Source organism: Cyprinodon variegatus, unplaced genomic scaffold (assembly GCF_000732505.1).
Source record: "Cyprinodon variegatus isolate N-32 unplaced genomic scaffold, C_variegatus-1.0 Scaffold990, whole genome shotgun sequence".
Taxonomy (NCBI): Eukaryota; Metazoa; Chordata; class Actinopteri; order Cyprinodontiformes; family Cyprinodontidae; genus Cyprinodon; species Cyprinodon variegatus.
In genome coordinates, this window is record NW_015151443.1 from 12,253 (window position 1) to 23,316 (window position 11,064).

Below are 11,064 nucleotides of genomic sequence, written 5' to 3' on the forward strand. Positions count from 1 at the left end.
AACTTAAATTACAATTAAAAGAATATTATGCTCATAAAAATCCAACTTGGTTTATCTTACCAAAAAAACTATTCAGGTCATATTCAGAGTCAAATAACGTCACAGATTCAGATGTTTTTTTTTTTATAAACTCAACTAAAATCGAAACGCAACACTTTTAGTTTTGCTCCCACTTTATATGAGATGAACTCAAAGATCTCAAACGTTTTTTCACATACACAATATAACCTTTTCCCTCAAATATTGTTCACAAACCAAGTGAGCGCTTCTCCTTTCAGGAGATAATCCATCCCACTTCACAGGTGTGCCATATCAAGATGCTGATTAGACACCATGATTAGTGCACAGCTGTGCCTTAGACTGCCCGCATTAAATCATAATTGAGTGTAAATAAGGGACAGTAATTATACTCTGAAAGGGGTTTACAATTATTAAAGAAAAAAATATATAATGGAGCAAATACTAATATTTCTTTACTTTATTTTTAAAACAAGTAGCTGTTATTAAAATTACATAGATAAAGTGTGTATACATATATATATGAAGTGTTTATTGCCTAACCATGACCATTGATTATATTACATATATTGATAATTATAGATACTAACAGCCTGCTATTTGCAGTTTGCGTGTGATTCTGTGTTGAATTTTATTTTATTTTATGAATCTGCATGAAGTTGAATACTCTTTCTTTAAATGTTGCAGCAATATTGGTGCCAGTTGTTGAATTAAAGATGCTGAGTGACCGACCTGTAATATAATCCACTCTCGTTTTGCAGGCTTTCCTCCACAGCACAGTAGATGGTGGTCTGTGCGCCCTCTCTGGGATTCTTAATGAAGAAGCTTAATGGTGTGTATAACACTCTCTTCCACAAGGCCATGTTGGGAAAGAAGTGTCGGCCAAGCTCCGTGCGAATAACTCCCGGGTGGAGGCTGTATGTTGTTACCCCGGTGCCTAGATAAAGACATGATATAATCATAATAGTGCATCCCTGGTGAAGTTGTTTGAAAAGACTTAAAACGGATCTTAAATTAAATCCTTTATTACTGTTGAATTATCTCAACCTGACTACAAATAGGAAAATGAAGAGCAAAATAAAAGTGGGAATTATATGAATGTAAGAAAGACTGTAATTATTGTGTCCAAAAAATAGCTCTACTTTTTCCTATAATTTAGATTTGATTTTTAGATTTTGAAAGCATAGGACCTTTCAATTAGGATTATGTGAATAGAGGCCCATTTCTGGTGCCGCGACTCAAATCAGAAAGACAAGAGGACATAAGTAAGAGAGGTATGACAAGATCTTCGGAAGCTAGGAGGTGGCTAAACTTACCAGTTTATAATCTGAGAAATGATCAAGAAGTTTATAAAAACTAGAATGACGACATGTAAGGCTGCACGATGGACTTTCTTTTTGTTTTACATAAAGTTATGGATTGATTCAGGAAAGCTTTTTCAGAAACCATTATTAACTCTCTATTATTTACAATGAAAATAAATGGGCAAAAACTGTTTAACATCTTAGAACCTCTGATAGAGTTTTTTAGGGGCAAGAGGTTATGCATGACATAACACCCTACGTGATCTGCGTGTTTGTTTCTATTTTCAGCATTAGAATTTAATTATAGATATCTAAAACTGACAAAAACTCATTTTCTGCCAGCTTTAAATGTAGTAAACATGGGTCTGCTTACATTCATCTATGAGGAAGGAGGGGGTGAATCATTCAGACAGTATTCAGTAATATTCTAGGGTTCTAAAACTTTATGTTTTGAGGCATGTTTTTTTTTTTTTTTTTTTTTAAACCTCCACCTCCTCAGTGAATCTTTAACTGTTTCCAATTAAGAGACTGGATGCTGCTGTCGAAGCTGTTGCCGTTTATGATGTGGTTAAATCTTCTTTGATATATATTCCTCGGGATTTAATTAAACAAGCATCTGTGAATGCAAATCTGAGTTAATTTTCCATGGTAAATGCTGTGAAATGATCACAGGCTGAAAAAAAGGATTTCACATCCTAACTGCAACTGTCTACCTCCTCCTCCCTCTGACTCTTGACAGACAACATTGGATTTTGATCAAGCAAAATCCCTTAGATTTTTACAGCCCAACCATTTTATAAATCTTGTTATTTTTAAATCATAATAATTAGTCATACAGTGGCGCCACATTTTAGTAAAAAAAATAATAATAATAATGAATTCCTTTTGTATTCAATAACATAAAACCTGACAACAATATATCGTTTTTTTCCCTACAAAACAAAAGGATAAAGAAAGAATTTAATAGATTACATCACTGCAATTACATATTTATTTTACAGCTTTTAAAGCACATTTACGATATGTGTAAAAAACGTAGAGATTACTCTATGTTGAAAAATGATATTAAACTTCCAGAAACTAACTAAAAAATGTAAGCATAGAATCCTGCATAAATCTAGAGATACGGCAATTTGTAAAGATTTGTATAAAATTGCTGCCCTCTAATTTAACCCAATTTCTTTGTGCAGTGTAGCGTTTTGTGACCTAACATGTCAAACTATTTTACATTAGCTCTTCTACATAAAAGAAGCAACTTAAATTACAGTAAGTAGAGGATGAATTTCATACCTTCCAACTTTTTGGCCAGCTCCCTGGTAAAGAGGACGTTGGCGAGTTTACTTTGAGAGTAGCTTTTCCAAGGATTATAGTTTTTCTGTTGATTTATATCATCAAAATCGATCTTGCCTGTTAAATAAAGACAGGACATCCTTAACTAATGAGCTTTAAGGATGTAGGACAAACAATGAACCATCCAAACCTCTTTCATGAGCTAAACTGGAGACATTGACAATGCGACTTGGAGCCGACTGCTTCAGGAGATCCAGCAGGCAGTTTGTTAGAAGGAAATGACCCAGATGGTTCACACCAAATTGCATATCATAGCCCTCTTCAGTCTTCCAAGGTGGGCAACACATGACCCCTAAAGATAAGGACACCATATTATTTATTTTGCCAACACAGCTGTTTAACACGAAACACCACATTATCATCAAAGGTGAAGTCTGATTCTTTAGCCACCTGCATTATTGATGAGAACATCAAGCCGCTTTTCATTTGCGGCAACATCGTTGGCGAGCAGGCGCACCGACTGCAGAGAGGCCAAGTCTAACTTTTTGACGACCACGTTAGTGTTTCCACTCTTCTTTTTAATTTCCTCTGCAGCATTGTTAGCTCTGTCCATGTCTCTGCAGGCCAGAATTACCCTCGCACCTGTTACACAGAAGAATTATATTCCAGTTATATTTATAAAACAAAGGTAAAACAGAGACCAAGGACTACCGAGACAGTTTTATTCTAAATGTCTTGATCTTGTCTTGGTCTCTGTACTTCTTGGTCTTGACTAAAACACAAGGTAAAGCATTAACCTCTTTTGGCCAGGTCAATGGCCGTCTCTTTGCCGATTCCAGTGTTGGCTCCGGTTATCAGTACAGTCTTTCCATCCAGGCGGGCTTTGCTGCGACACACTCCCCCAGCCATCCATCTCTTAAATCCAAACAAACTCACTCCTGCAAATAAATTCATAAAAATCTCCAGATACAGTTGGCAAAAAAGTATATAGTCAGCAACTAATTGTACAAGTTCTCCAACTTAAAAAGATGAGAGGTCTAACTTTCGTTATAGTTAAAGTCAATGAGCTACATCAACCACTGTGAATTAAGACCTGTACTAAAATGGGTTGAAAGGAGGAAGAAGATCTTAATCCAAAGGCTACAAAAATCCAGATATAGCTTGCCAAAATGCACAGAGAAAATCCCCTTAATTATACATCTCCTGTGAGCAGGCTCGAACTGGGAACGATTTTCGGCCCTGGCATTTTCCATTTACACCGGCCCACTTATTGACAACATCCCAACCTGTCAACAATTCACGTACAGTAAGACTGGAAACATTAGCCTTTAGTTACAAAACCCCATCATGCACCGCAACATATTTTTGCAAATTTTATTCAAACATAAATTTGCCAAATATAAGAGGAACATTGTATTTTGGTTTAAAGAAAGCGTTTTATTTTTATTCTAATTTATTTTGTTGAAAGGATTTTACAAATTACACCATATACCAACCGTCACAAGGATGTGCATGACAAGGAAGGGCTATATATGCATGTTTTAGGTAGTCAACATTGTATTACTTCTTGAGCTCCTTGAGTTATTTACTGTCACAGGTAGGTGCTTCAGCCGGAGAGTAAAGGGCAGAATATACTTTTGCATCTGCACACATCAAATGTTGCTTGGGTCTGGTCGCGAACCAGTTTTGCTGGTATTTTTCTGCAACGTAAGTCTGGAGTTTCTAGGGATGCACAGCAGTTTCCCGGCAAAGTGCAAGGGGGAGCCTATTCGAGAACTTCCGAGAACTTCTTCGGCGGCACCGGCGGGAGTGTTTATTTTCCAAAACATGTCTGAGGCAGCGTACAAATGGTTGTACTTCCGAACCACCTCGATCAACCTTTCGTCGTGGTTATCCATTGTTTTTATTACTCCTTGGTTTTTAAAAACGGCGCGCCCAAGCACCAGATCGAGAAGGGCGACCACACAGACACCCGGAAAGGCATACCAAGGACCAATCACAGCTGCTTTTTGTCTGCGCACTTCCGCTTGAGGTCTGCTCAGGTTTGTGACCGTCCGACGCGTATTCAGGATTTTTTTTAGGTGCGCAACCACGGTTGCAGAACCACTGCGTGGGGGTGTGGTCGCGCACAGACACAGATTTGACAGGTGCAGAAGCTATGCGTCAGAAGTATAAATTGGCCTTAAGTGTTAGGGCCGATATGATTTAAGGAGGGCCGGTCCTCACACGCTGAAATTAGGACCGGCCCACCGGGCATATGCCTGGTATCACAGATTACCAGTCCGAGCCTGCCTGTGAGCCAGTAAAGCTAAACAGTCACAGTGTTTGGCAGTGATGCCAAGCATTATATTGGGAGTTAAAAAGTTAAAGGTTACAACTTTTAGACCCCCATAGTAAATATAAAGTATGAGGATGGAAACTATATATCGGGGGAAAAAACATCATCATGCCCTGAATTCAAATGGACAATCATTAAAAATATATAACTAACCTATTTAGTGTTTTAATTATTGCCCAGGAAGGGTGCTTAATGACAATTTCATATTAAAACGTTTCCATTTCTATTTGCTCTTGTGTAATAACCAGTTTACAACTGCATAAAAGAATGAAGCCTAAACAACACCCTGACTGGTTTGACCAGGGCTGCACCTTCTCCCAGCTGGTGAACTTGTGCATTAGAATGGATGAAATCCAAGTTTAATTGCATGTATAAAAAATTCCACTAAGAATACCATTTAAGCAGGATTACTTTTATTTTGTTTCACATAATATTAAGTTAGCAGCAAAATAAATCATACAATACAGACTATGAAGTCATCAGTAGGTGCTCTATTTAAACGTTTATATAAGTTTTGCACATTTGTATCCACAACTATTTATAAAGCAAATAGTAAACTAGGCAAAGTGTTAGTCGTAGCTGATATTGACAGGGTCATCTTCTACGTCATTCCAGAATATCATTATCTAACAATCAATATAAAGATATATTATTAATTAAAGTTTACTCTTAAGGCTACGCAAAACCTGTTAGTTTTGAAAAATTGCTCCTTGAGGCAAAACGTACCAATTGCGCAACACTTGGCTCTGTCACTTTAGTGCTTTATTTAAAACTATTGTCTCCGTTTATTGCTCCTAAAACTCACAATGATAGTGAATACATTACCTGTAAGTGTGACAACAACGATAGTTTTAGGGTACTGGAGAACCAATGACCTTGTAGCTGAGACGACCTCCATTGTTTGACTATCGCTGCGAACCTACGGAAGAAAAAAACACAAACTCTCCTTCAACAGCCTTCAACGCAGCAACACCAGCAAAGCGGCAAAGGGAAGTTTTGGTGTGAATCTAGAGCAAAACTAGGATGAAACTCCTCTGTCGCTCACAGCTACATAACACACACAGGAAGTACCGCCCACTTCCGCACTAAGGAGGAAGCTGATTGGCTCTTCACCTCAGCGCTTTTGAATAACAGCGATACATGAGTTATTTGTGCCTACATTATACATAACAGCAAAATTATACTCATATACTTATCCCTTTGAGCTTAATAAATAAATTATTCAATTCAGTTTATTTATATAGCGCCAATTCACAACAATTAATCTCCCCTTAGCAAAAAGTAGTATACTTGAAATAAATTCTATTAAGAATACTTAAGTATAAGTTTAGAAAGTATTCCAAACAATGTACTTTTAGTGTACTTGAAGTATTACTAAAGTAATACTTCTTCAAACTAAAGTGGGACATTTTTAAGCTTACTAAAGTATACTTAAAGTAAACTTCAGTAAACAATAAAGTAAACAATAGTATGGTCAAGTACGCTTGACCATACTATTGTTAAGTATATGAAATATAGTTTAGAATAAGTAAACTCTAAGTGCACTGCCTGATTTTAAGTATGAAATTAGTGCACTTTTAGTATACTTGAATAAACTACTTTTTGCTAAGGGTCAAGGCACTTTACAGTTCACCAGATCATACAGTCAAATTAATTCAAAGTTTTCTATCTAAGAAAAACCAGTTGATTCTATCGACTCATTGACTGGAATGCAATCCCTCACACTAAGCATGCTTGTAGCGACAATGGAGAGGAAAAACTCCCCTTTAACAGTAAGAAACCTCATGAAGAACCAAGTCCAGTGTTAGCGGCCATTTGCTGAGGCCGACTGGGGTTCAAGGAGACAGAAGCAGAGATACAGAAAGCAGCTGTAAAAGGCGGCCCTGTCCAGGAAACACACAGCCAGGCAGACGAGCTGCGGACCAGCTCCCAAGTCAGAGGATGAAGAGAGCGCATCCAGCTAGTCACAGTCAGAGAAACAGGACTACACTGGAAAAACAGGCAGATCTCCAACATAAACAAAGGTGTTGATGGCAGCAGCACAGCTGATATTTCTCTCCAGGATGGAGTCACAGCCAAACAGGAAAAGAGGCGAAGCTACTACAAGAAAAAGCAGAGAGCATAACAGTAGAGATTGAACTAACAGATTCTGCAGAGTGGGAGAATAGAGCTCGAATTAATAAATAAACAATTAAATAAATAGATATATAAACACACATTTCCTATATAAATTTAAACAAGTGAGTAAAATATGTGGCGGCCTAGTGGTTAGGGCATAGGGCTTGAAATCCTGATTCTAAGTTCGAGCCCAACTACAACAGAATGCCACTCTGGGCCCCTGAGCAAAAAGACCCTTAACCCCACACTGCTCCCCAGGCGCCGCACATGGGTTAAATGCAGAGAGTTAATTTCGTTGCTCTTTATTTGTGACAGGGTAATGGCAATAAAAGCTGAGAAAAAACAAAAAAACATTTCCATTCTTTACCTGCCAAGTTCCAACAAATGTTGGATTGTAAACAACAGTTCAGGAATCGTACATTCATTTCTGAAATTTAAACAAAGTATGATATGAATGGAAGTATAAAATCAAAGTGTTATTACCAGTGCATTGAAGCTCTCCCTGAATATTGCAAGGTCCACTCATGAGAGGCGCATCTTGAAATGAGACGTTGCGGATTAGAGCCAGCAGAGGTCAGTGCAGAGTCACCAACAAATCACCAGTGTCTTTCAGTGGATTCCAGCAGATGGAGCATCAGCATCATATCCATCCTCCACACAATGTGGTTGCTTAATATTTAATTCCTCATTAGAGTTCTGAACTTTTTCAGACCAAAATGAGGTACTCTAACATCTTAGGATATATCTAAACCTTTCAAGTAGAAAAACACGAGTCTGTTAAGATATTGGCAGAAAGAGGCTGAAACCCAACAGTAAAAACCATGTAATTATAAAATCCTTTTAGCTCAGAAATCTAACCTATAGTTAACTAAAACTCTCTGCTGAATAAATAAAACATTTAGAGCATGTTCATTTTATCACCACTCTGCTATAAGAAATGGAAATGTCGAGCTGTACTGAATGAAATTTTGTTTTGTTTTTATACGCACTGTTTGTACAAAATGACAAAAAAGTTTGTCTAAGTCTAAAGCCTAAGAAGCCTGAGAATATTTCCACTATACTCAATCACATAGCCATGTCCTCCTCTGAACTTAAGTTTTCTTACTTCGGTCTAGACAAGGGTTAAATGGAGACACCTGACCTTGATGTTTACAGGGTGACATTTGAGAAGTTCTGAAGCAGTGTGTGTGCAGACATGCTAAAATACCAAGACTTCAAGCACTGCTGTAAGAAATAAAAGATTATGCAACATGCCGATGACCCCTACTTCCTTACTTTTTCATTACAGTTACTTATTAAAGATGTCGGACCAAGCCTTGCACCTCAAGGGCAAAAATAACCCAACTGAAATTCATAATGTTCTTTGTAGTTTTACAAGAAGAAGACTTTTGTTGTCTCTGGTAAGACATAGGCATACTTAAATCTATTAATCTGGATAGTATTTTTTTTTTTATTACTTTGTCTATTTTCTCTCAGAGTGCATCAGAGGTGACCTGGCTGCTGGCTCTCATCCAAATCTGACATGTGACTGCTCTGCTCCTTCCACAGTCACTTTCCCAGTATGGCAAGCTTCCCCTGCTAAATTTAGAGGGCCCTCTGCTGAGACGTTTTGAAATGTGACTTTCCTGTATTTATTGTACGGATAATTTATGAGCAAGATTAATATCAGTGTTTCTGACTTAATTTATCTTTATCTATCAAAGGCGTTGCTAAAACAGACAGGGGAATAACCTGAAAACAGCTTACTGATTTAACGGTTATAGGGTTCCATAAAAAGCTTTTATAGGACTAAGAGGTCAAGGGAGTGGATTCCAAACAGGATTGCAGATACTAGAAATTGTAAAACAAAAGTCAGTGCAGTAGAAAAGTGAAATGAAAAATGAAAAAAAGCACTTTATTATTGTGAAAGAAACCTGGTTTTAATGAATATCCCAAATAATATTCAGGATAATTCTTATCAAAAGAAGTTCAAACCTCATCCTTTCAGAAAAAATGCTTTTAATTTGAAATATTTCATAATCTGTTAAAAAGAGTGTTGTATTTTTCAATTACAAATCAACTTACAAATTGGTTTTCAGCTGCAGGATTTCACCAAATAAAAAGTTTTTAAAAACCTCCCTGAAGAAAAATAAAACCCAGCTTCTTTATTTACATTTAGAAGCTCAAGAAGCTGATCAACAAGCAATGGTGAACATTAATGTAAGATAAAACTTTGAGGCATTAAAGTTGCAGCTGAGTTGGAAAAGGTTAAGATGGATGCGTTTGAACCAGAGTTTGACTATAGCGCTCATACCAACTGCTCCTCAGGGTCTTTTTGAATGTTCTTCTTTCAGCTTCATCTAGAGCAGAGGTGTCAAACACCAATCCTCAAGGGCCAATGTCTGACATCTTTGATTTGTCTCTATTTAATTTAGTCATTAGTAGAACCCTGGAGAAATTAACTGCATGCTGAGAGGGTAATTCAGCCATTTGATTCTTAAGGTGTGTTGGACCAGGGAGATAAAAGTCGCAGGATACCAGCCCTCAAGGACTTGAGTTTGACACCTCTGATCTACAGGGTAAAATTTCTGCAGTGTAGCTCAGGCTCAGTTAGACTAGATTAAGAGAGTCTGTTTTGATCTATTGTCAGTTCCTTCTTGATTAAATTCACATCTGGACTTTGGCTGAGGCGTTCATGAACGTGCTTTGGTTTGAACAGTTTCTCTGTGTTTCCTTCTGTATATTTTGCTTTGTTTTCAGGCTTAATTGTTAACCCTGCAGCCATTTGCAGCCTCTAACAGTTCTTTTTTTTTTTTATCAAGGATTGTAATGTGGTAGCTCCACCCATCTCCACATCAACTGACTGCCTTACCTGTACCAGCTGAAAATAAAGCATCCCCACTGGAAAAAAACGTGTTTCACCCGGCAACTAATTTTATAAGCAGTATTTATATTCAGTTAAATGGACACAACGTAAAGTACTGCCATGTGTGTAGGTCTTCTATCAAACCCATAATTTGCATACCCTGGCTTTTGTTGGACTTTTCCATTAAAAAGTTTGGAAACACACGGTTCATGTGAACCAAACACTCTCTCCTTCCTGTTTGCTCTGCTCCCATATGGAAAAAATTCCCAACAAAGTTGTTTTTCTTTGTTCTCTTTCATAAAGGCACTCATGCTAACAGATCTCACTCTGGGGTAGGGGGTCTCTTCAGCTCCTCCATTGTACCAAGGGCCTTTGACCATTTCCAAAGATTAATACTTATTCTTTTTAATATTCTTTTTTGTTTCTGCATTTATTTTATTTTTTTTCCTACTTGCTTTGATTCTGTTTAATTTTCCTGTATTTAATCATGTAAAGCACTTTGCATTGTCTTTGTACTGAATTGTGCTATACAAATAAATTTGCCTTGCCTTGCCTTGCCTTCCCCAGCTTGTCAGGTTATTATTGGTACCTCAGTTGTGTCATTTTTCAAATGATGGTTTTGACAATACTCCAAGATGCGTTTAATGGTTTTCACTGCTTTATCCATGTTCTTGCGATTTTGTTTGTATAGAAACCTTGTGTGTTTTCACAGAGCAACCATAGTTACTTTAAGATCACTCACAGATGTACTCTCTCTACTCAAAGGTTGAGGAATTGTTTAGGTGACTGATGTATTCAATGGCGTAATGACACAACAATAGGCCCGTAAGCAACATTATCTGGGTGGGCCCCATATGAAGTACAACACATGATAAAGGTTCAGGATAGGGCGACAGTTCCACAAATCGGCCAAGAACAAACCTATACTCAAATACATCATTCTTTTAAGATATTTATTGCGGTTTGAAACATATTACCGGTATATGAGTGTATTCATTTATATTTTTTTACCAACCATCTAATGAACTATACACAGTTATTAACATAGTAATTAAAAGTACCCCTGTCTGCTTTGCTATTGGTGGCGTGTTTAAACGGCTCACCATCATGTTGAAATCTGCCATGTGTTGCGGTATAAATACGGTCCGGTG

At 37.4% G+C, this 11,064-nt stretch overlaps 1 protein-coding gene across 1 annotated transcript in view; it reads right to left on the reverse strand.

Moving 5' to 3' along the window:
- The window catches only part of LOC107100583 (retinol dehydrogenase 12-like), an 11,781-nt gene extending 5,794 nt beyond the window's left edge, over positions 1-5,987 (reverse strand). The window contains exons 1-6 of the mRNA XM_015399123.1: positions 5,776-5,987; positions 3,410-3,550; positions 3,063-3,254; positions 2,803-2,964; positions 2,613-2,729; positions 751-955 (exon numbers count right to left, since the gene is read on the reverse strand). Of these exons, the coding sequence (XP_015254609.1) occupies positions 751-955; positions 2,613-2,729; positions 2,803-2,964; positions 3,063-3,254; positions 3,410-3,550; positions 5,776-5,848 (890 nt within the window). The 5' untranslated portion in view covers positions 5,849-5,987. The remainder of the gene's footprint in view (positions 1-750; positions 956-2,612; positions 2,730-2,802; positions 2,965-3,062; positions 3,255-3,409; positions 3,551-5,775) is intronic.
- Positions 5,988-11,064: the final 5,077 nt, after the last annotated feature.